Source organism: Temnothorax nylanderi, unplaced genomic scaffold (genome assembly GCF_030848795.1).
Source record: "Temnothorax nylanderi isolate EJ_2023f unplaced genomic scaffold, tnyl_v1.0 TNYL_tig0169_pilon, whole genome shotgun sequence".
NCBI lineage: Eukaryota > Metazoa > Arthropoda > Insecta > Hymenoptera > Formicidae > Temnothorax > Temnothorax nylanderi.
In genome coordinates this window covers 127780-154838 of record NW_027249231.1, presented here as the reverse complement: position 1 = coordinate 154838, position 27059 = coordinate 127780, and the positions used below count along the sequence as shown (strand labels likewise).

The window sequence follows — 27059 nt, the reverse complement described above, 5'->3', positions numbered from 1 at the left end:
ACATTAGATATCAGGAACATTAAAGTTAACGCGTAGTTGTCATTTTGATGACCATTCTTTTTTGCTTTAAAAGAAGATATTTATTGGTAGGTATTGTTTAATGATTAATAATATAAATATATTTCTTTCAATATTGTAAAAAAGCAAAAAAATTCTGACCTTATTTAACGTCCATTGTTACGTTTAAAACAACATTTTGCTTTGCTTTCTTAGCCATATACATTTTATATTTACGCGTCGTTAATTTTACGAAGTATTAGCTTTCTAGGGTTAATGTAAAAATTACCAATACATGTTATTATTTCTATGTTTGTACATATTAATAAAAATTTTCTGTCATAGATTGAAGAGAGTTATACAAATACAGAGAGCTTAACTTTGAAAGACATTGATGAGACATTTATTTTAAATATTCAAAATAGTGAGTTTGTGAATGAGGAGGAAAACTTATTTCCCGTGTTGCAAGTCGAGTCATGTGAAGAAACTGATCAGGTAAGAACTACTAACTACCAAAACAAGTATTCGTCTAGCATGTGATATCTCATGCACTCTCAGCATGAGCTATGTATCTCTGTTGTTGATAATAATCAATCATGATACATACATGATACGGTACAGCTTTTATGAAAAATACTATCAACTTTAAGAAGTTCCATGCCTAATCTACCAAGTCTGACTTTTTTAATGTTTTCCTCTTGTCAATGCTATTTTTATAATAGGTAAATCAGCTAACCAAGTAACTTGTCAGATTACTCAGCAGGTTGATGGTACGGAACTCCTCGTTTTTCATTTCTGTAACTTGTGTTATTCTGTTTTTAAGGCCGTTCAGAAAAAAGAGACAATAGGTATCTAAAAGTTCGGAAACTAGGAGTTTCGAAGATTCCAGAGCTGGGAATCAATATCAGCACAATCTGACACTGACAATGAGAGCGAACACTCAACATCTGGTAAAAAATCTGTAGTTTATCGGATTATTCTATAATGTAGAATATGATTTTTTCGGTGCTCGATTTTCCGTGGACTTTTTCCATGCGTTCTCACGCAATATTCTGATTCGGAAAGCGAGTTTATAGGTTGTGCGTGTTTTTCGAAACTTGGCAAAAATTAATGTGATTACGATGTAATAAAAAGGTATATATGAAAGTAGATTTGTACTATGATACATATCAAATATGCAATACAATCTCTTTTATTTCTCTTTCATGCCTGTGTACATAAGATGGTTAAATGAAATTTAACAGTAGTAATGAGCAAATTACTTTCTATAGAAGCCCCGCAAAGAGATTTCGCACAGCTTTCAATGGGACAGAGAGCTAGTTATACAAACGTAAAGATCACGATGAGAGACTGTAAGATTTCTAAGTGATTCTCCTCCGACGTGAGAAACCTTAGGAACGCCGTATAGAGCTTACGCACGCAAGATGCTCTACATCAAATGCACGCAGACGACGAATACGTATAGCACTTTTATATGCCACGTGATCTTTCATCCGAAAGTTGTTCATAAACGCGGTTCACTTACGAAACGTTTCGGGCGTACGTTTCAGGATTGCCATAGAAAATAAATTTTGAAATTCCTTGACTTTTCCATGTTTTGCAGACGCTAATGGAGAATTTTCCATGACCAATATGTAATCTTAAATTTTAACATTCAGAAACAGGGATTGCAGGAAAGATAGCTTATATTATTAGAAACAATACAAAGTTGCTTTCAATTGGAAGTTTAGTAACATAATATAATCCTGAATGCAAATTCAGGCCATCAAGCCAACAAAAATAAATAAGTATTGGAAAAAAGAATGCAGTTATGAGGGAAAAGGACGATTGAATGAAAGCACTGAATAAAATATAAATTTTAATTATTTTGTTGATTAATATCGCAAGAGAAGACGAAACAAGAAATCGACGCAAGAGCGCCTCAAAAGTGCCTCCTAGTAGTACATAAGAAATGACTATATGACTATAAATGTTAGACATAGTTTTATATATTTCTCTCTTTTATATATTTCCGTGATTTTTCCCAGTTTTCCCTGACCAATCTAAATTTCCATGATTTTTCCCGGTTTTCCGAGTTTCTGTATAGCAACTCTGGTTTGAAAGTTCGGGATTGGATTTGACAAAAAGGCGTTCCATGCGTTATACGCGCAGGTATTCGCGGAGAAAGTGCGAAATTTTGAACGTATCCCTCGAACTTTCCCTGGCGACTGGTAAAGTTAATTGCGAACGATCGCTTCCTCGTGATCGCTCGGGCCGGAAACGGTGGACTCGTCTCTAGGCATTGTCGGAATCGCAGTCCGACAATAATGCCGGCTTGCGTCGATTACGTGTACGTACATGCGTCCGATGCCCCCCCCATTCCGTCGACGTAACTTTGTTGCGGAATACATGTATGTTCACAAATTGTCGTTTATTCCTCTCGGTAACTACGGAACAGATATGTCATGCAAACGTCGAGAAAGTCACGTATGGGGACGGCTCGTACGCGAGCGCGCGCGCGCGCGCGCGCGCGCGGATTCGCACGGGAAACGAAAAAGAAAGAAAGAAAAAAAGCACGACAGCCTTCGGTAATTTTGCTGAACACACGGGTATGCATGGTATGCGGCTGCTGTTGCGAGTTCCGGCTTCGCGAGTGTTTACGAGGAAGGAGACCCGTTGCTCGGGCCGCGCCGCGTCGCTCCGCGGTCGTCCACGGCGGATCTTACGTGTGCATGATATACGGAGTGTTCGCAAACTGGAGCACGCGAAATGAAACGCGCTCGAACACAGGACTTTCTCGCCGGTCTCGTTACTTAACGGCGAATTTTCGCATCCGCAAAATCAGAGCGCGACCGCCTGCCGGGAATAATGCCTCTTACAAAACACGGACGCTAATTAGCGTAAACGTACGTTTATTTAGTGGGGCTGTTATCAATGTTAAGCAGCTGTTTTCACGCCTATTTTCGTTCTCGATTACGAATGCATTTCGTCGATGCTTTTAATATGCCGATGCGCGTTTACGACTCGGTGCGATGTCGCGTTTGTAACGCAAATAACTGTTTATATTCACCTTCGCGCATGCTTGGTAACGTTGTACACTCGGTAGAAATGTTCTTGCATAAAAAACAATTCGTTTATATAAACGTATTAACGGTGGCGAACAGTGCATATCGGCGAACAGTTTTGTATCGTTGAATTAAATACGATTCAGTCAAAGTAATCGGGTAATGAAATATGTTTCCAATACCAGAGAGATATTAGCCTCGATCGATATCTCTCTCAGGCAATAAACTATTCATTAATACATATATTCCATTACGTTAGAAAAAAAATTCGTTCATCGGCGTACAATATCGTATCACGTTTTATGCGTACGAAATATTTATAAATATAAAAGCACAACAATACAAAATAATTTGGAATATTTCGAAATGTTGATATAATGATGATCATGCTGCAACCCGACATGCCATATATATCTCAAGTAATATCCCAGTATTATTAAAATAGAAAAGTTTAGAGCAAATTAATAATTAAATAAATTAAGTTCAAATACCATGAGTCTACTTTGCTCTAGATCTTTCAATCGTTTTAGCGCTGCAACCGCAATTATAACCTTTCACGCGTGAATCATAAAACGCGAGAAATTCCGCGCGTGTCATTGCACAGAAGTCACGTTTTGACAATCCGCGTGTATCACGTTCAATAAAAAAAAAAAAAAAAACCGATCCGAGACGGTTCCGTGTTCCATGTCGCGGTATCGAATTGCGAAGCATCGCGTGCGATGCGTGTCGCACGCGCGTGTGTAAAATATGCGGCCGCGTACGCGAAACGAAATCAACGACGACGATGAAGGCTGTTAACCCGCAACATCGTCATTATATTCGCATTATAGTACGGTATATCCGCCCGCGTGCGTACAGAATCCGCGGTTTTATTACCGATCGTTCGCGGACCCACGGTTGCTATACGGCCCTCGCCTCGATACCGCGCAATTTTCACGCGAGCCGAAAACATCTGCGTTCGAAGAGAATCGACGTTGAAACTGTTAATGTCATCGAGAGTCACGCTGCAATATTTTCGCGAATATCAAAACTGTTATCAAAATATATTCGAATGCATATACGCGACGCGTATCGGAATCGATGCATCTTCACGTATAGAGATTTGTTTTACATAACGATAACGTTTGTATCGTTAGATTGTTCCTGGCAAACTGCGATTTAAGCGGCTTGCTTCGTTTATTTCGAACGGATTGATTAACAGCATGCTAATTAACGGAGTAGATTATAAACTTGGGCATCACGCCGTTGCTATCAAATTACTGATAATTAAGATATTATAATACCTTAATAATCGTAATAATTAGAATAATAACATCTACTAATTAAATTCAACATTGATAATAGTGTGTGTAATTTGTATTTTCGACAAATTAAATGAAGCTGTTGCGTGAACGAGAAAAAATTGCGGAAGATTAATACGTAGCCTCCAGTGTTCGAAGGAGGCTGGAATGCGATGGTATCTATGCCATCGCGCGAGTTGCCGTTTTTTCTCGAAGAATCCTGACCGGGGATTCCGACGAAAACGGTCAACCGCTCTCGATGGCTCCCGGCAACCATCTCGCCCAGCTTCTTAGTACCGATCACCGTAGCAGCGAGAGGCGCGAGATTGTACGTCGTAGTAGAAATTTATACGACCCACACACGTGCGCTGATTTATCCGCGTTTCCTCAGAAATTCCGTCTATTCCGCCGGCACTCCGATAAAGTGGCAAGGGTGACGATTTTCAGGTATCTTCGTGAGAAAAATCTCCATGTAGAAAAATACACGCGGCGAAACGTACGCTGTTTTATATAGAAGTGAATTCGCATAGGACATGGAAAATAATAGCACAAACTATATTGCGATATATATTACATTATAAGCTATATATTTTATAGTAATATATCATATTATGGTATATACTAATATAATACATATGACACATATATCAGACATAATTATCTTTGATCTATCTCTTGATTTATCGTTTTTTCCACGCGATTCGGTTTTTAAGTCTATCGAGTAAATATTCGAAACAAAAATTACACACACGTCGCTCGTTGGCCTTTGAAATATGCTATCCTGTGCAATTTACGTCGCATAAATCTGTCCGAAGGAATTGCAGGACAAGTGCATTTGCGATGAGTCGAGTGAAAAATCGTAAGGCACTTTTTTGCGAGCCTTATTGTTAACACTGCTACTTTATTACTTTTATTTTCATGATTGTACCGGAATATTAAAATATACTTTTATTTCCTGCTGTCATGTTTCGCGTCAAAAGTGACCGCTTCTTTATCACTGGCAAAAATATCGATTTTGTTATAACCCCTTATTTTGTTATCCGATTCGCGCGTTCGAGGTAACGTATTTATGACGTGTGATTTATGTATGAATATAATAGTACGTTCGGCACACATACACTCGCGGTAACTCCATTACTTAATTGCTTCTTCGAACCGGCGAGTAATACACGCGGCATGGGATTCCCTGACGGCTTTAATTCCTGCGTCGAAATATCCATCACGACGTCTGTGACACATACTAATTTGGCGCAATCAAGATTGCCTCCTGCGATTAATTAACCGCCATAAGTCTCGCTTCCCGTTCACTTTCCCGCGGTATAGAGGTGCGGATAGGCTTAAGTAGCGTTACGAACGCGCGCGGTGTACGCAAGTTATCAAATTTAATTAACGGTAGTGTCAATAAATGAGCTCGCGTATCGATAGCGAAATTCCACGTCTTTAGCGGCGCGAGATTGGCCGCGGCGTTTGAAAGCTTCACATAGCGAGTGAAGGGAAGGAGGAGGAGGAGGAGGAGGAGAAGGAGGAAGAGGAGGAGGGATTCAATTAACCTCGGTGTAGCTGTGGTGTCATAGTGTGTACGTAAATCCTGGCGGAACGAGTTAGAAATCATGCACGAATGAATTCGACATGCAAATATGCAGTGCCTACAAAAATGCTAGCCCCCAAACCTTCCGCGGTTGCGTTGCCTGACGACTGCTACCGAAGAAGTGCCGTCGAAGAAGTCTCGCAGCTATATTAGTATAATACCGACGAAGGCGATCGGCTCGAACGGTGAAAAGCGAGAGCCTCGCTCTTCGTTTCCGGGCCATCGCGCGTTCTCGCTAACGCATTATAATGCTGATGCGCGTTCCACAGTCATCAGCTGTTAAAATATATGCAGCTGTCAACGCGTTATTCGATACGCGACTTATCTGCGCGGTCCGTGACGTCCGCAACGTTCGCGCTACGCGAAATCGTAGAAGCCGGACGACGGCCAAGCGGTTCTTTGCCCGACTTTCGGACCTCGCGTTTCGAACCTCGGAAGCTGAATTCGATACTGTTTTGATCGAGCGCGAAGATCCGGAGTAGTGGAGCAAATAATGTGCAAAAAAAAAAGATCTTTTGTAATCGTACACTCCGCGCCGGATATTCGTTTACCGCTGTTCGTTCTCGCCGTTACGCTTATCTATGAGGTATATCGCGGCTGTGGATCAACTCTTCCCGCATTACAATATTAATGACGATGCATTATTTCCCGCGACGTCTAGTGAAACTCACGCCGTACAATCCGCGTCGTGTAGACGTGCGCGAGCAGCGCCTTGGGGCACGAAGAATTCTCGTCAGAAAAAGGAAACCGGGAAAATCAGAGCGACTGAAACAGCGGCTCTTCCCCGAACGGGTTCGCCATTGAGAACGGCCTTCGAGCCGTTTTTCCGGTTGAACCCACTCACCTCCATCGGGCCGGACTCAAAGGTCAGGGGACAGAGGGAAAGTACAAAGGTTGTCCGGCGCGCGGTGGATTGATCCGCCAGGGGACTATGCGAGTAGGAAGCGGCGACAGGTGAAGGTGGATGAAGAACGACGAGGTGGAAGTGAAGGAAGTCCGCTCGTGTGAGCCGCGCCACGCTCGCTGACGCCTGCAATCCACGTGCGCCCCCCGCGCGCGTACTCGAGCACTTTCACCGGCCACTTTCGAATTTCTTTTCTCCGTCCGTCCCCTCGCTCTCGCGTCCCCCTCCCCCCGCGCGCGATAACGCGCTCGATGCGCGGCGCGGTAATAACGCCCGGTATCATCTCCCGAGAGACGAGAGACCACGCGACCGCGCCGCGCGAGTCGACGACCTCACCTCACCTTCCGCCTCCTCGTCTAAACTCGTGCATCCGGCGGCCTCCCAAGGAAGGAACGGCGAACTCCCGCGTCCGCGCACCGTTGTTTGCACGTTCCGCGATTACGCGTCTGAGAAACACGTGCGTTAGACGACGATACGAAAGCCGCGGCGACGACGTCGTCCGCACTCGACCGTTCGCGGGGGAATTTCGATCGCGAAAGACGGCTGGCTCAGCGGCGGCGGAGCGCGTTGCGTCAGCCACGCCTGAGTCGGAGATTGAGAGACCGACGTAAACGTGGCGAGTCGTCGCATTGAAATACGTATCTCGCGCTGATTCACGCGCGTTCGCCGTCACGGAGAGATACGGAGATCATTTCCGGATGTGTTCGCGGCATCGAAATCCGAAACCTGCACCGCCGGTCTTAATCTTACCGCTCGCCCGGCACTGCCAGACCCCGACTCTACGTGCCATTCTCGCGTATCGAGGATCTCGATGCTTTCTCCGATTTTTTTGTACGAGCCACGCGTACGCGCGAGCGAGAGTGCATCCGTACAAAGCGGGACGCGTACGCGTAGTACGGATGGCTCTTGTTCGCGCGTAGCGTGACGGCGAAGTCGAAAGTGTCGACGAACGCGTTGCACGGGTAAGAGGCGTAAACGCGCGCGCCGGCGAAATTCAGTTCGCGGCCGTCGCGTCGTGCGACAATTAGGACGCCGGCACAGAGGAGGCATTCCGCCGCGACGGAATTGCTTTCGTTCGACACGACGACGCGGACGGCGGCGGTCGGGGATGCCGCGGCGGGGAGCGGGGAGGTTGCGAAACGCAACGCCGGTTAGGTGAAAGTGCATTTTGCTTCATTTCACAAGTACTCCTGAAGCGCGGCACCGGCGCGCGGATTACCTCGCCGGCGAAGAGTTTCGCTACACCGAGCGTGTTGCAACGGCCAAATCGCCTCGCTTGAGCAACGGGATTTATACTTGAGCAATAATAAAATGCGTCGAGATTAAATTCAGCGAGGGAGGGGGAGATTGACGAGCGAAATCTCTGCCGCGTATATTGTCGTAAATATGCATTCGACCATCGACGTCTAATATCGCGTCCGGCTGTCGCGTCCAAAGTGCGTAATCGCATCTCGGAAAGTTAAACGAGCTCTCGATAGGTCTTTCTTAATGATGCGCTTTTGCGTCATTTCGCTTTCTATTCGAATGCAAAATAGAGTATTTCTGATCGCGAAGGTAGCGAAATTGAATTGATACTCAACAGGTTTAAGCTGAACCGCTACTGAGATGGACCACGTGTACTTATCTCGTCGCGCATTCAACTCCGACATGATCGCCTTAATTTTATCTAGTTTAATATCAGAATGGAATCACATCTAATATCGATAAGGTACTCGGTACATTTAACATTAAATATACCGTTGAGATTAGAACGGCAGCCATGTAAGGAATATATATTAAGAGAAATTGAAATAGTTAATTTAGTTTCTTAGTTGACTTTCATCCGGTTTAATGAAACCTCCAATAGGTGCACGCCGCGAAATTAAATTATTGAATTTACGACGAACCGTGTGTTGATGATCATCGCGAGTAAACGGCGCGTGATCCAGCGGGTTAATGCAACCTGTTTGACCGGATATTTGGCATTATTACCTTTCGCCATTATTATTAACCTAGTATTCCCTCAGTTGCATCGCCACGTATCGGCTATGTTTATCAATAATTATACTTTACCACCCGTTTTCCCGCACGCAGATTTCAATATCCATCCATATTGTGCCTCGCAAATGAATTCGACCTTCGTGAACAATATTTTGCAACGGTGATTGCAATAAAGCGATGTTGAGAAAATTCAATAAATAAAGCACGCGTTCTATAAATATAATCGTGCACGCGACCCATTTATGATTGCTCATTATATTACGGAAATTTTACAGAAATATCGTAGCAATTATGTTACATTTAAAGAGTTTAATGCTTTTGCATTGTGTAACGTTGGATTATATAAAGATCTAAAATTTGTATATGTTTATATCTGACCGAGTGTGCATTGAAAATCTTTATTACGTACATTTTGTAATAATATAAAATATTGCTTTATCGTGATATTCGCTATCGAAACTTTAGTTTCTTCAAATAAAATCTACACGTTCGATACACATGTAAATAATAAGATATCTGATAATTGAAATAACTCCTCCATTAAGTAATTACGATATCATGCTCCAATTCGTAAAAATCGTATTTTCTCTCAAAAACTCCGACGCCTGTATTTCAACTGTTTATACTCTTCGTAATTCCGCATTCTCTTTGTCTCTTTCGCTTCATTCTCGTGTACAAATTTCGAGCGAGCGTTTGATCGTATTTGTCCAACAAACGTTCCGTTGGAACACCTGCGAAACTGACGCACGAGCGGCCGGTCGGCCGGTGTTCGAGCCTGCCTCTCAATCTTTTATGGTCTTATTCCGCGCGCGGTTAATCACGTAGGAATGTATACGCGCAAAGAACCGGAATACCGAATCGTTATACAAATCAGTCGAGGACTTTCCGGGTTCGGCCGTGTCGGGTCCTACGTCCGCACAACGACTGCCGCGGAACAGGAAAGGAATTGCCGCATTCCTTCGAAACAATGATAACTGTAAAATCGAGTCGGACGCGTATAAAACTACACTAGCGCGGGACCGTTACAGTGAAAGAGATCTCGTGATCTCGCGAACTTCTGTGTGCCGTAACCAAAAGAATGCATTTCCACAGAGAAAAGAATCTACCTTAATCCCGAGTATTCCTGAGCAATTGGTTACGATAGAAAGTGAACATTGTTTTATTACATTGCCATCGTTTCCGCGCGATATACCATTCGCGCGGGATACTAATTAATATTTATGTAGAAACGCTCGTGAAAGTATTAATTTTTCAAATAAATGTCTTCACGCTATTTACAGCGGCGACCGGAAGCCCCGGAATATGCTTTTAACGTTCATATGCATTAACAGGATGCGATTAGTAACGCGCAAACTATGACAAAAAGGCCGCGGACGCTTATAACAGTTTTTAAACGTAGATAGGTCAGGTAACCCGAGAATACACCGGTAGAAGCCCCGGTGTTTCTTCATAATATCTCTCTCAAACACCTCGTTCAATTTCACGGAACCGTAGCGCGGACTGTCATCGTCCGGAGATCCCCGTTCGCGAGGAATTCGGGCGGTTCCGTAACGAGTGTGATCTAAGAATGTCAACAAGAAATTAGCCGCGTACGCGGAGCCGTGACCCGAATCGAAGAATGCGCCCAGATTCGGTCGGCGTAACGGGACATGATAAAATTCGCTTCGCGAATCGAAAGAGAGAGAGAGAGAGAGAGAGGAAGAAAGAGAATCCGATCGAAGTCAGCCGGGTGTACTTAGACGACGGCAGTCGCGAGCCTCGAAGGCTCGAATAAGGCGCGTTGTGACATTTCCTTTGTAAAGCATTTTTTACACGTGCCTTTATCCCTACCGGCGCCGGTGTCTGACGTCACGGCTTTGTCTGAAAAGCACTCGCAACGCGTTACGTGGAAGTGATCGACCGGGAATCGTCGACGGTTTTGCGAGCGCGATTTGTTACATCATTTCTCTACAAAACTGGTTTTAGCTCGCGTACAAGCAGACACTTGCTCATTTAAAACAGGAGCTTCTGATAATTTCGCCGTTATCTGAAAGATTCGCAAAGAAACTGGTTAACATTTCCCTCCCTGATCAGTGCTTCGACACTTCGTTGTGAAAAATGTTCTCGATTGAATCTAATTAGTTTAACTTGGCGTTTTTTAGTCTCTTGATTACTTCGGTTTTCGATTAAGACGGTAAATTATTTTGCCCTCGTTGAGCAAGTTGCTACGTTTGCTATTTACATACATGTGCGTTTTCGAATTACACTTAAGTAAATGATTTATAGCTATAACGCTCGAGAGCTGCGTGTATCTCGTATAATATATTCAAACGTAAGCGTAGGAAATTATGCCGAAACGTTGGGAAAGCCTCACGGCATTCAACATCGTAACCTTTGATTGCATACGAAGAATAGAGCCTAACGGGTATTTCTATTCTCATATTTCAGATACGGTCCATAAATCGAATATGCGCAATTCTCAAGCCGTGATTCAGCTTCGCGTATCTTGCCATTACTTACGGCGACAGGTTATAAGAAGACGTAATGCGGATTACAAACGATTATAAATGTTATTACTTATTATGACGTTGGATACAATGCCTTTGCCAAAGGTACGCCGCGCTTTAAATATATGTAGGTAAATACTTTAAGTTGTACTTCATTTAAATTGCCGTGGCAATTCATGTCTGGGTTTTGTCTGCATATTGCGATTCATCTGATATTATAGTCGTTCGGACGAGATGTCTGCGAAAAAAAACGCAATATGTCTTTTGCCGGTCCCCGCCATGTTAGATTGGTTCGCCGTATCGTACGGTAAAAAGTATTTACGGGACGAAAATTGTAACTTTATTAAATACCGAGAATATTAATATCGAATTCGTTAGCACTCGTAGAAAGTGTTTTGTCTGTTGCATTTGTTTACCGTAAAATGCTATTGTCACTAGCGCACCTTACACCGATGTAAAAATAAGTCTAAATCGTGTTCCTTAATATTATTACTTTATTGCTTCTCGTATAAACGCGTATGCGTCGTCTATAAATATGGTTTCTAAACAAAATACTATGATATCGCTTGCTGACGTCACACACGCGCACGACGTCGGATACACTTGGCAGTATGCGATAAAATTATGACGGCGCGTTGGGAAGATCTAATTGCGCGTGACATCACGTCTCTGGCTTGCGAGGAATGGATTTAACAAACAAACCGTAGATCCTCGTCTATATATCACGAAAAACCGTCTCGCTATATAGCGAACTTCTTACAGATGCGATCCGCGCGCGATGCGTTTCCTGCGTATTGTATTTATATGAACGTGCTTTATTCGCGGATAAACGTAGCGGATGCGGGATACTCATTAACGGGTTTCCACTCTTTTATTATAAACTTGCTTCATCCCGTGTTGGCGGACGACGACCAGTGACGTCAGAGACGTAGAGAAGAAAGAGAGCCGTGTAGGACGCCAATAAGAAGATCGTGACGACGCGTTAGGAAAGGATTACAGAGCGTCTCTGACGTCACGACTTCGATCGCCCACGAGAGCAGCAGATCTCACGAACAATGAAAACTTTTCTTCTATACAACCGAAGCTCTCGTAACGGCGGCGTCATTCATACTGCTTTTACACTTCGTTTCTTGCATAACATCGCCAAGGTTGCACCGCACTCTTGTACTGTGCTTTATTTTTGCCCCACCTTGAACTCTTGCCTATTGTCGTTATATTAAGAAAAGCTAATAATAAACGGCCGGCTTGAATTTTCTTTCGAGATACCCTTACCGCGTGGTCTTCGCACAATTCTCACGGGAAGTGTGCGTTACGTAATTGCCCGCCGTCTAGTTTATTTCCAATTCGAGGCGATTCTGCGTGCGGCAAGTGGAGGCTTTATTCATGGAACAAATCTTCACTTTTAACGAATTCGGGCGCTTGCACTAGTGCGCACTAAGGATGGTTTATAATCTATTCTTATATTTAAAGTCGCTTAAATACACATTTAAAAACTTTTTAGCCAATAAAACAATCTGTAATATCTATATGGATGCTGTACACATCATTTTACAGACTAAGAAGTATTTAAGATTGTCTGTAAATATAACAATTGATTAAGAACAAGCCTTAGTGCGCACTCAGTGTGCACTAGTGCGAGCGCCCGAATTCGCTATCTCTTTCAAAAGTGTTCTATCAACTGCCGCGTGACGTTGTATCATTTATGCTGCCTTTATTCACTTTATTCCGCGACATTTGTACCAATTCTGCAATTTTGTCACCGAGTTTTACTCATAGATTCATAGAACGCAATCGCTCGCTACATTCCTGTATAATTTATGTCTTTGTAAATCAAAATTTCCATCAATAGCTGTCTTCATTATAATGATAATAGGTGCATATCCACCAAGATCATTTTTACAAGATTTAACAAGCGTTACGTCACCTTTGAGAAGTCAATTAATCGCGTGTGCAGGGTCACTTCGTGCCGGTTTTGCCGCGGTATCACTAAGCTCTCCAGTTTTTTTTACTAATTGTTGGCGCCAAAGGTATAAAAAACACCATTTTTATCGCGAGGTGGGTGACCGCGTCGTCGACGGGAAGCTAGTTTCCTTCGAGGCAAAGGAAACCGCGACGTGTCGGGGATGTCTTCGTAAGGGACCGCAGTTCAGAATCCGCCGGCCAAATAGGGACCGCGGTTCAAGGATGACCTTTGTCATTGCCGCGGCGAGCCATTGCGTGCCGATGAATCAGTTGCTCTTTCGATGTGCGCGTACCTTGTCATCAGTGACGGTATCTCCTCGGCAGATAAGTCACGTTTTCCTTTGTTCTACGGCGACGCTTTAGATTGATCGGACCTCTCCCTTATCCGCGATGCTAAATTATTCCGCGGTATAAACGAGTCACGAAAACATCACCGAAAGTGACAGTCGACGGTTAGGAACGCGCCTGATACTTTTAGCTTTGGTATTACTCTGTAATGCATACTGTAATGCATATTACAAAATATATGTGAAGATATAGATAAAGATCATAGATAAAGAATTTCTAACAATTACTCGATTGCTAGATAAAATTATCCAGTAGATAACGACTTTTTTTATGTTTTTATAGTACTGATTATAATATAGATAGGAAGATAAGGCTAGCCGACTGCAGAAGAAACTAGGGGTTATAATTCCGATTTATTCTAATTTATAATTCTAAAAGTATTTTCACTTTACAAGTTTCACTTTACTATATCTCGAAAAAAATTCGTTCGCATTACACAGATTTCCTTCTTCAGTAATTAAATAGTCTTACAATTAGATGCCACGATCGCGTCACGTGGAACGATCCTCAATTGTATCTCGGCGGTAAAAAATGCCTTATCTGGAAAGCAGACATAATGTAGACGTTATCTCGCGCGCAGAGACGCGTCAGTCGACAGCAGAATTTCCGTATTCCTGAGATTTTTCGCGTCGAGCAATTCCACAGCGGAATTATAAATGCGAAAGCCGCTAATTGCAACTAGCGGCGCACGAGTGGCTTTCAAGAATTCCCGACGACGGGAATATTTCAAGATCAGGATGATACGCGGATAAGACGCGTCGTAATTCGTGGAGTACATAGGTTAAACAAGTTTTCGCGCCGCCAGCTGTTCCTCGAATTTCCTCTATCGCATATACGAAGAAAATATCCTCGTAGACCTCCATTCGCAACTTATCCGGTAATACGGTCGGATTTATCGCGTCGATCCGGTAAAAGCCGAATTGAAACTGTCGCGGTAATCACCGCGTCAACAACTCCGCATGACTAAACTCGGATGCGAAATCGCATCGTAATACGCGTCGAGTCTCTCTCTTTCTCGGGGAAAAATAATCAAATCTCGCCGCGATCGAACGAGAGAGCGTGTAATAGTGTCTAATCGGCGCGCGAGCGCGACGAGACGCGTTGCGGGGCTCGCCGGCGCGGGCGGCGCGGCGGCTTATCTAAGGGGGGCACGAACAACGCGAATCGTGTACCCGCTATCTCCGTCGCGCGAGCGCGCGAGTAATCTCAAGGATTTCTTTGTTCCGTCGGGGGATCGAGGCTCAATCCTCATCACCGTGCCGCGCCGCGTCGCTTTTATTCCCACTCATGGCATAACTGCGTAATCGGGTTTCCACGTGCAGGCTGCACCTGAACGTGAGTAACGAGCACGTCCGCCTAGGAAAGCGGCCGCGCGAGAATCTAGGAACAGCCGGCCGGCTGATTCCGCCAATCGCGGGAAAGGACAAAGCCGCGGAGCTCTGTTACGAGGTTGCATCAAGGATTCCTCTCGAGAGACGGCCGAGAAGCCGCCTGCTGGCGGCCGCTCTTTCTCGCGCTACTGCGCAGCAAGCGCGATGCCTCCCACCCCCACCCCACCCCCCCCCACCGACAGCGATAGAGGAAGAAATCTCGATATTGACATAATTCCGAGGATTATTTTAATCGTGAATCCTTCTATAAATTTCGGAATATAAAGACTCAATTATATACGGGAACCTGTTTATATGTTGATATTGAGAATGAAATCTTTCAAGGCCCAAAAAAACCAATTTTACTGTTACAATTCAAGAATGATAAATAAGAGTCTCGAATGTTAATCGTAAAAATTTAGTTCTGAAAGATCAGTGAACATTATATTTACATATAAGCAGCGACACTCTCCCCCATATAAAACACCCATACATAATACGATAATTCATTATTTCCAAAGATCTGTCTGTTTTTCGCGGACTACTGAATATTAATATTATTCGTGGTAAAAATGACTCATCGGTTTCGATGAATAACGATAACATTTATCACTCGAACGCAGCAATTAAAACTTACTTAGGATTTGGGGTAACGTCTGAAAAATTAACGTACTATTAAGATCACCTGGAAGAACATTAGATATTGCATTTCAGTCGTTTCCATATTTATAACGATCGGTCAGCTAGCTTTCATTAATGATTTATAATGCTCGTTGATTTAGTCGATATCCGGAGATTTCATGAGGATAATTAAGATAATCTCGAATAAAACATCAGCTCCATATTAAGCTACCGCTACCAGCAATATACTTTCACACGTTATGGTGATATCTTGCTGACAACAGAGATCGAGCGTATAGAAAGCTGAAAGAAATCTGTGTAACTGTTTACAATTTATCAGATACAGCGTGTAACTATTTACGATTTATCAGATATGGCTTGTTGTGTGCGCGACAACAGTTATATATATTTCTTCAGGGGAGAGCGGATTATTTATCCCTTTCTTAAAGCTACAATAAATACATGCGCTATTTGAATTGCGCACGAGGTACATTATTTACCCGATAAATTCTCCTCCATTGCTCGAGAGCGATAGTATACGGAACTTTGACTCGATGACTATTCAAACTATCTCAAGTTTATATACGCTTAGTCAGTCACTCCTAACGACGTAAAATCCGGGAGACGAGTTGCGTAGTTTGATAACAAAAAGCGTGTCTTAAGTGGTCCCAGTGGTGTAAGTACATGTAAGTAAAAATAAAAAGATGAAAACGCGTTCAAATCTTCGTGTCGCGAGAGGATAATTATAGTGAATATTTCTGTGTATCGATTTATACTGTTCGATATATCTAACAGTACATTTGTTTTTTGCCTTCGTCACTCCTAACGGCTCCGTTGAAGAGCAAGTAAAGGTACTTTATCGATTTGTGTTTCCCATGCGTCCCGTAATGCATGGAAACTTATTTCATTGATATATCATAACCGTAGCGATAAAGCAGTCAATTCGCGAGAGGATGCGATCGATTAAACGAATACCACCGTATGTAATGCGCGCGCTCCGCGCGGCATTTAGACGCGCCGATACGTATACTTGGACGTAAGCAAAATAAGAAGCCACGGACAGCAACAAGATACTCAGCGTTAACGTCATTCCTGTTTATCCGCTGCGTGCGCTGCGAGATTTGTATCTGACAAATCGATAAAGTACCTTACTTGCTCAACACGCCGCGTAAACAGATGTTTCGCCGCTCGCGGGGCTTCGTTCATTTCTTTTTCCTCCCCTCTTGTATTGTGCCTTTCCCCGCCCCCCGCGAGAACAGAGAGCTCTCTCTCTCTCTCTCTCTCTCTCTCTTTCTTATCTGTGCAACCCAGTGGCGTAACGGCCTGACATTGAAGTCTCATATGTCTCTCGTTACCGCTGGCTCTTGTAGGGCAATTACCTGGCCGAGCTATTTTTAAACCCGCCGTTCATCGGCGACGCGACCAAAGTAGCAATCTCAATTTCCGTTTCTCTCGGCCGCGACGGTGAGAAGGAACGCGAGAGGAAAAAAAAGATCAATTTTTCGATACATTTTTCTGCTTCAAGGACGATACGAGGCTCGTTATCTTTGTCTCGTCGCCAATTAGACTCGTATACACGCGATTCTGATAACATGTCAATGCCATGGTGCAATGTCTCGCCAGATCGATAATTCTGCGCGAGATAAGATCTAAACAAAGGACATTTGAACGTGCAGAATCACCCGCCGAGAATGAAAACAATAGTTTACAATATCGATTAAGATACATATAGGTGCATATACGTGGAATAAATTCTATTGGTCAATTATTATTAAAAAGGTACAACAAAATTTTAGGATATTTTTATCATAAATAATATTTCGTAATATATGTATTATATATTATTCAGTTTAATAAAAAATTACCATTGTGTTATCTAATATGTAAATGCTATTATGTGTTGCTACATATTATTAAAAATTAATTGTAATGCCTGTTAAAAATAAGTTTCTAATCTAATTTATTTTTTAAATTAATTAATTTAATTTATTATATAATTATTATAATTATAACACAGATTTGAATTACTTTTTCTTAAAAAAAGATAAAAGATACACGTGAATCAATAGAAATGTTAAATAAAAAATTTTTGCGCCGAATGCAAGAATACAATTTCTCACTGAGATATTTGCTCTTTTTTCAGGTTTGTTATTGTCATATCAAGCACAGCGAAACTCGTGACGTCTTCGTATTCGCGACATCTTATCTCGAGGAGATAAGGCATGCGTTTGATCGATGTGCTTCGTTGAGTATAGGTTGCTCGTGGCAAATCACCTGTTAATGTGTTCTCGAAATAACGAACAAAGAGAGATATATGGTATCGGATTTTTTATTTGGCGAATATTAATCACGTGAAATATTAGCGAAATTGCTCTGACGCTTTATGTCTGGAATTTTTTCTCGTGCTAACAATGTGTACGTATAATAACCTAAATGAAAGCGAAGTAGATTGTATAAAGAGGGGAAAAAAAGGGAAAAATTATAATTAAAATATTTTGTCAACGGATAATAATAAAGATAAATAAAGATAAAATGAAGATTTTGCAGAAAATTAATTAGACGCTTAATCACCGAGTAATCTTAAATACCGCGTAATCAGTTTGATATCGTTATTTGGCATTTCATAGTAGGTATACATATTTAAGCAGCGTTCTTCAACTGACACAGCGTGATGCGAGATACCGATCTCCCGATATTTTTCCTCATCATTTTTATCAACGTCACGATGCGTCTGTTATTAATGCAACAGATTGTTTAGCCACTCCAGAGTATTTTGCCACTCTTGACGGCTGTTTTCCAACCGTTGACCACGGCGATTTCATAAACAGGCCGACAAAGTCTGTATCTTCGCAACGTATCTCGCGCTGTTGCGAGAGCGCGACCGTCTCTAGAAAAGGATTCGCGGAGAGCGGATGTGCCCGGAGAAGTGAAAGTCTGAGGTTCCGCGTGTCTACGTCGTTATTCTTTGCCAATGACAATTACAACGAACGAAAACGTCGCTCGGCGGGAATCGTCGTGACGACGACACCGCACCGGCCGGCTCGCTTCTTCCCGGCGCGGCGTGGCGCGGAGCCGGCGATCGGTGTCACTGTGTCGAGCTACTACCGATGACGTCACACAGCTGCTCAATCCGCGAGTTCCCCCTTTCCCATCCGCGAGCAGCGCGGCCGCTGAATAAGGAACAAGCGGCGAGCGATTGCCAGCTGGTTGTAAGAGATATGCGCGAGCGTGTACAAGTAAAGACTAACAAAAAAAAGCACCCGTGACGTTTTTCCCGATAAAAAAATACGCGCGACTGAAAAAAAAGCGTCTGGGTAATTTGCAGCGAGCGAATAATTGCGATTATGCAATAAGCTCCTTTCAATTGATTCGCTTATAAGCCGACAGTAAAAAGTATATATTTATGATATCCTTCACTGCCAACGGCGTTATTCAAAATTAATTGCTACGTCACGGAAAATTAATTCAAATATTAATCGTAAAGTCGTTTGAAACAATATATCTGAAGGCAATAATTGACGCTAATTATAATTGATTGTAATGTAATTAAAATCTTGACGAAAACATTCTCAAGATTCAGATATAAAAAGTAAACTAATACATTTTTAAGCCGCAGTATTTTTGCAGCAAGATTCCGGTGCGAGATACTGCACAAATGTTATCTAAAAAAAATTTTCGTACGCGCTATCAGTGTTACGTGGGAAGAAATTTTTCTATGACGGCGATACTCGCTTCATAGCCTCGCTCAAGGTGAGACGCGATAATTGGTCAATCCGACGCACGGCTGATAATTCTTCGACCTTAGCGCACTTGTCGTCATCGGCTTATTTATTACGCGAGCGCGCGCGCGTCACGTCATCGCGCGTTCGTGCATCGCGGAAACCGTCACGGTCGCCCCGCTAGAGCGCTCAGCGCTCTATCGGGAAGCCATCGCGGGGATCGCGACACGCGCCCGCGCGCGCGCGCACACATTTTTTCACAATGATTTAATTTATATATCGCATATCTACTACGGGCCGTTGTTACGTAACGCGGCGACCTTCTCAGTCAACCGATAATCAAATACGCCGCTATTCAAATGTATTCGCGACGCCCGTAATTTCCCGCTCCGCCGCGGCTTCCGAATATTTAAGGATCTTAGACCCGGCGATCGAGATAAGCAGGTGCCGTGATAGGCACCTGAGGCAGCGGATACGCGATACTCCGCGGTCGAAAAGGAGTACCCACGCGCGCGCGTATATATCTTTCATATGCGCGATAAGAAATTTCCGCATTCCGGTCCGCCGCGACCGAGTGACTTTCTGGGGCCGCGCGGCCGGCGCGGGATTTTGTTTCCGTCAATTTCGATAATTGACCGCGTCTTTTCCCAGCGTGCCTTCTTCATTTCCGTCTAGCTCGCCCGGGCGTTGCCGGTACGTTGAGTGAACGGCAAAAAGGAAAGAGGGATAGACGGGGGAGAAGACGCAGGCGTCCAAAAAGCAGGTCACATCGCGGCGATAACGGTAGTCCGCATAACAGCGCGATGGTGCAACGGATGGCATCCACGTGCGGCGGAGAAAGAGAAGCCCTCTCTTCTTTTTCCACTCTTCTCTCCTCCCTTCTATCCCTCCCTCATCCCTCTCTCTAGCCCGCAGCGGGACTATTCGTAGTTACTCGCGGAGTAAGAGCGCGACGATGTTACAATAGTGATCCCGAACGTAACGGGCTTTCCCACGCATCATTACAGGTCATTACGCAGTTAGTAATCTTCTGGAAAGTCCGCACGCAACTTAAATGCCGTTCTACGCCAGGCTCAATCTATAGTTTCGCGAATTGTCGGAAACGCAACGTGCGTTTCCGCATTTAAGAACAATTCTCAAGAGCTTACGGGACGGATGATTATTCCTCGCGATAAACTTTATTGCACCTAACCGCCGTTTTTTCTTTCTCTCGGCAGAAACATTTTCCCGTCTAAAAAAAAAACATATGTATAAGACACTGTATAGGGGGAGAAATAAGGCTGTTCGTGTTTCCTGTAAAAACAGGAAAATGTGGCTCACGATAATCTCAACGCGCCGCGAGATTTCTTCGCGGCACAATCTCTCTCTCTCTCTTTCTCCCCTTTTTCTATGCTGACGCTGTCAACCGCGACGATTACGAAATTGACGAGGAGGGCAGTTGCTATCAGAGGCCGCCCTCGAGGGGGGCGGAGCGCGGCCGCTCTGTCCCACTCGCGTATGTAAAGAGCAACGTTAAAGCGTATCGTAAAATTATCGGGGGTTATTTATTACCCCCGCGTAACAGTCGGGCAATTATCGGCGGTGCTTTTAATCACAGGGCAAACGGACGTTGCGCGTATGCAACGTTCCCGCGCGATGTTAAGTACAACGGCGAAACGTTTATCGCCGACGTAATTATTACGTTTCTCTCTCTCTCTCTCGCGTCGCGCGCTCCTGGGCGAGTTTCCGAGTGAACGCGGCTCGACGCGGCTCTATATCTATCGAAGGACGCCGAGGGTGTCAACGTTCACCCGCGCGCGCGAAAGTGAAAATCTGTGCTGCCGGAGAGCAGCCTCGTTCGCCGTGCTCTTATTGGCCTCGCAGTGACGCAACTCGGCTCGATCACGCCGTCGACGGTGTTGTTTGTAATCGCCGTGCCAATTATACGGGCGCATTTCGTCCTCTAATCCTTTACTACCGGATGCACCGGATGTATCTGTGAGTCACGGGTGACGACTGACGCCCCCTCGACGTTGCGGCCATGTGCGGGTGCATGGAGACCCCCGGTATTTTTCATATTTTTTTCGTACAGTTATAACAGTTCGGTGACATAAGGTGAGAACAACAAGTAGGTTCTTGAGAAATTTCTTGGAAAATTAATGAAAAATGAATATGAAGATATGTGTTCTATTTTAACGAGATGAGACAGATAACGACACAGCTGTCGAATGAGCGATACTAACCGTGTGTAATACGCCTCGCTTTCGAGGAAGGACACGTTTACATTGTTCTACACACAGGGTGTACGAAACTCTCCACGTGATCGCACGAATGCATTTTTCTCCAGTATCACCGCGGTACATACACACACGCGCGGTGTGGCAATAACAAACTGCGAGCAGGAGCGATATACCTGGTTATCACCCGGCGGAACCAGTTCCTTAACTCGTTAGCGATCTACTCGGTTGCTTCGGCCTCGGTTTATCCGCGCGCCGGGTCCCTCTCTCGATACACTTCGTTATCGCGAGACGAGAGTGTCAACTCCCGCGCGAAAGTGAAAATCTGGGCTGCGGCGGCGGCGCGGCGCTGCGCGAGATACGCTACGTTTGCTCATTGTCGGCGCGTGCGGCGGCGGCGGCGGCGGCGGCGACGGCGGTGGCGGCGGCAAGAGGCCGGCCCCCGCGGCGGAATCTAGGTTGCGACCCGCTTCGCCGTATCATTTAGGTCATTGGGTTCGGCCGGGTCCAGCGAAACCGGGTAAACGCGACCCACACCCATTGCCATGAGTCTCGCGCGAGCGCGCTCGCACTATGGAGTCTCCCGCCATGCGCGCGCGGCGCGGATAGATCCGCCACGCTCGTCGGAGCTCTCCAACTCCGACGTAACCGCTATTACACAGCCGGCTCATTGTCGGGGCGAAATGGCACGCGGCGGCCGCAAAATGCAAAGCGGCCGCTCGAGCGCGGTCGTATCGAGCGAAGATTACCGGCACGATGCCCCGTCGAGCGAATGCCTGGGAATTAAGGATGAACGAACGGGTATACGCCGACGCGACCCGACGTAACGCGCGCGTCGGGAGTATCGATGTTCTTTCTTTCTTTTATTTTTTTTTCTTTTAGTACGCGGCATCGAGTGTCGCAATCACATCCGATCTATGTTACACGCCGTCAAAGAGATCGTCGCGCGCAAATGACGTATGCAAAACTTCGTCACCGCTGTTTGTCACACATTGGAAACTTTATCCATAGCAACACACGTCGTGAAAAGTGAGCGCGCGCGGTGTATGTTACGCGATCAATGTATATGCGCGCGGCGAACGCGTTCCTTCCCGCGTGTCGTCGGATTCATCCATATCCATATCGTATCGTATTATCTTCCGTTAGAGCCTTCCGAAGCACGCACATACGTCACTTTCTCGCGCAAGAACCGCTTCGTGAGCAATCGATCTGCAGGAAACGAAACAAATCGACGAATCGATCGCGGCGTAACGATTAACGAAAGCAATAGGGGTGCGTGTCGGTCAATGTTTACCGTTAACGATTCGGACGTGCGAAACGACTTGGCGTCCTCGTTACGTCGTATACCATACGGTCGCGCCGGGCGTTTTTAGCGCGCCTTCACGCGCGTTTCGACGCGCGTCCCATGCGTACGGCGTAGTGGAGCGCAGAGAGAAAAAGAGAGAGCGGGGAGGGAGGGGAAGGAGGGGGAGGGGGAGGGGGAGGGGGAGGGAGAGGGAACGAAGCTCTATACCTCGCCGTTATATCACAGCCGACGTTGCGTAAAATACCACGCGCTACGACAGCGGGCTGGCACACGTTCCTCTTCTGTTACAGAGTACGTACGTCGTACGTGGCCGCCTTTCGCCCCTCTCCTGGCCCCCTTTTAAATCCCCCTCGTGATCCCACGTTGTCTCTCGCGCCGCTCACCGCACCGCACCGCGCCGCCGCGCGAGCGACGCGATCCTCGTTGTTGAGTCTCTTTATATATACGCGCCTTTACTCGCGTATATAAACCCACGCTGGAGCTCCCCGTCATACGTCGTACGCAGCGAAAGTTTGTTTTCGTTCCTCCTCTCTCTCCTTCCCTCCCACCCCTCCCCGTCGCAGCGCTTCTTCTCCGCGCGCTTTACCGTCGTCCTCTTTACCGGAATTCTTTTTTAATCCCCGTGCCGGGGGCATCGTCGACCGCTCGATCCATTTCGGATTAATCGAAGCGACGAAGAAACGCAACGCAACGAAAGCGATAGCGACTGTCAAAGACGCTAGCGGAACAGAACAAGTTCATATTTTGGCGATAGAGGCGACGGGGCGAACAACTCGATTAAAATACATTATTTATTCTCTTTATTAAAGAGCAAAGTTATTAAAGCGATTTTCTTAAGAATCCCGAGATGTTCAAACGTTCCGGAAATTTGTCAAGACTGCTACGTTGAAACAGCAAGAGTTATCGAAAAAGCGAACATAGAAACATTCGCGCGAAACACGATGAATGGACGCATTTAATTCTTACTCCCATGCGAGTAAGAAAAAGAAAGAGAGAGAGAGCGAGAGAGGGGGGGGGGAGAGGGGGAGAGAGAAAGAAAGAAAGAGCGAAAGAGAAAGAATGAGCTGTCTTGTTTTATCGATGAACAGATATAAAATCGGGGATAAAGGAGCGCGTACACATCGCGATACCACTGCAGCAATCTTAATTCCGCGACTCAACGAGGTAACTAAAGAGTGCATTAAGATAAACGACTTCCACACGTACACACGATGCCCGTTGCAACGTTGCAACGGACACGGGACGCCCGCGGTCCCGCCGCGCGTGTAATGCATATATACATGCGCATTTGCATTCGCAAGTTAACGAAGTGTAGCGCGAGAAGCGAAAACGATAATGATATCGATGTCGGTAACGGATCGCGCAGTATATTACGAGAAAATAGCGCGAGTAGTACATAATTACGGAGAACTTCCTACTTCTTACGTCATTTTTATGGAACTCCGGCAAGTTTAGTAGAGGCGTTACACGTATCGGAACATTCTGAAATTCTGAGAGGTTTTCTTTTTTTTTCTTTCTTTTTTTAATTGTAATGCAGCTGAGGCAACGTTTCGTGATCGACGTCGATGCGTGGCTCGCGTGCGTGATTTAAACACTGTGAAAAATGGCAGTTTTCACCTCGTTTCGTATCTGTACGCGACGACAAAACGCGTAAATGACCGCCGGAAGATCTGCATATCCAGATTCGGATTTTACGCCGTTTGCGCATGTTTTATCCCGATCGCACAACAAACACGCGCCGTGCCGATGAGCCGTCCGCTTTCAACAAGAACGATAATGATAAGCGCCGGTTGTTCACGCTTCAGCACGCGGACAGCCGAGGAAACCGCGTCTTTTTCCGCGCGGCGTACGACTCTCGACACGTATTACTCGCGGACTCAACTCGGTCAAATCGCCGGCGCGCAATAGACGTCTAATAAAAAACAAAAAGGAAGAAGAAAACGCCACGTGTAAACGCTATCCCTCGCCGCGCGAATCTCGAACTGTTCGTCTATTTTCCCGACCTACAATGGCTACAATTTCCGCGCGACGCTGTGTAGCGCGCATCCGCATAAAATCGCTTAATCGATGAAACGGAAAGCCGGCAGTCGGTCGGTTGCTCGCTCGTCCCACATCACCGAGACGCGAACACTCGCGACTAATAAAATAAACCCGGCCCCCGAGTACAGAACCAGGACGGAACATCGATAAGAACGGCGACGACGCTGGAGGGAACCGGGATTCGTGTGAGGCGGCAGTGAAATCTCGCCCGCTGTTTTTCCTCGTGATTGTTGACAGCACGCTAACAACGCGAGTTAAAGACTTTTGCACACGTCGCGATTTTTTCGCGGGAATTCACGATTGTTGGCCGCAAGACTGTCCAATTAGTTAGTCCTTTCACACATATGATTTATTGATATACTCCGAACCTTTATTTTACTTTTTATTCATATTTAAAAGAAAAAAATCATTTTAAAAGAAAAATAATCTTTTAATCTTTAGATTTCTTCGAATTTGGAGTTAATGTTTTTCGAACAAAGATATCAATGGAACGATCATTTTTAAATTATTAGATAATCGGTAGTAAAATTTTATTTTCTATTTGATTTATTTGAATTTGGAGTCGATTTTTTTTCTAACGAAGATATCAATGGAACAATCGTTTTCAAATTATGAGTAATCGGTAAAATTTTATTCTTTATTTGATTTTATGTCGATTTTAACCAATATATTTCAAAGATTAATTCAATTTAGGAACTAGTTACGTAAAGATGTCTAAATGTTAAAAATTAAAAACTCGCAATAATCTTCCTCAACATTTTCGTCGAAGAAAAACATCCACCTTAAACCGCGCAGAGTCCGTATATGAAAGGTGGCTCACTGGGTCTAGGATACCCCGTTGTGCGCCGTTGTGTGTGACAGCGTGAAATCTGACGTTTACCACGTTCTGTCAGCTGTTCTTGACACATTAGCGGATCGAGGCCTCGGCCAATTGCGGGCGCGCGGCGCGGCGCAGCGCGCAGCGCGGCATTTCGACACAACGTGTCGCCGTCACCGAAAAGGTTAAATTCTGTGTGCGATTTATCAGCACGGGCGCGCGGCGAAAAACCGTGACGTGTGAAAGCGGTCTAACTACGCGCGCGCGAGCGCGCTTTTAGACAAGGACGCCGCGGCAGCCGGCCGGCGCGGGCGCGGCGGCGTCGTCGACGACGCCTCTCCCGCGGGCGTCCCCCCGGCGAACGGTCGGAACGCGCGCGCGGCGCGGCGCAGCGCGGCGTGTTGTGTACAATCGGATACCTTCTCGACCCACTTTTCTGAGAAAGGCCCGACCTCGCTTTTCTCTCCTCGATGTAGCGAGTACGCGCCACTTTTCCTCGCGTCCTCGTGCTCCGCGCGGCATAACGCGCCGCGCGTCCATCACCGACGTCGCGGAAACGTCGAAACGGCGTTGTCGGCAAAGTTTTATGCAACATTGTTTTCTCCCCGACATCCGGCGGGGACAGCGCGACTGGCAGCGTCGCGAAAATCATTTTTCTCCACGAAGCGTTCCTCACGCCCGCGGTGCTCCATCAACACGCGTGACAAATTTCTCGGAGGAAGACTCTTTTCTCCGTAGAATCTATCGCGCGTATGAGTACCGAAGGTGGACGTTGGCTCGAAAAAAACTGAAAAGTATCCGATCCGCCGTGCTTGTCGTGCGAAATGAGAAAGCCGGCACTTGGAAAATCGATAATGTTACCCTTGAGCGATCAATCGTATAATTTGCGGACGACGACGACGACGACGACGAGATAGACGCGTTTGCGTTTGCTCACTTCCTTCATCTACGATTGCCATGCACCAGCGACGAAACCGTTTCTGCTCAAACGCGGCTTATTGTGCGTTACGAAAAGAAAAAACCAGGGAAAAGGAGAGAAGCGAGCACAGCCGACAATCAATTTCGCACGGTGCTCACCTCGCCGCATGCATGAATCTTGATTCCGCTTCTTGCTAATCGTAATCAGATGCGAGTCGGAGATGGGGAAAAAAAAAGAAACGCGCGTGGTTAAAGCGAGGCGCGATTATCGCTGCGCAGCAAGATGATTTCCTTGCCGGTTAAGTGGAAGGAATAATAATGACCGGCGAGAGATCGACGGGGAGTTCCGCGGAAGCCGCGCGAGGAACGTCGTGCACATCTTCTTAGATCCCTCCCCCCCCTACCCTTTCCCGTGTGTCCATGCGTTACCTCCGCACGCACAAGGTTACATTATCGATCATAA

The 27059-nt window shown here is 45.4% G+C and overlaps 1 protein-coding gene across 2 annotated transcripts in view; it reads right to left on the bottom strand.

Annotated features, from left to right (window-relative positions):
* Nucleotides 1-27059, bottom strand: part of Glut4ef (Glucose transporter 4 enhancer factor) — a 90026-nt gene that overhangs the window by 50092 nt on the left and 12875 nt on the right. The window contains exon 1 of one of the 2 annotated variants that reach the window (XM_071715652.1): nucleotides 21522-21728. The exons of the other annotated variant lie outside the window; for it this stretch is intronic. Coding sequence (XP_071571753.1) covers nucleotides 21522-21641 — 120 coding nt within the window. The 5' untranslated portion in view covers nucleotides 21642-21728. Of the gene's footprint in view, nucleotides 1-21521; nucleotides 21729-27059 lie in introns of those variants that run through there. 2 annotated transcript variants of the gene reach the window in all.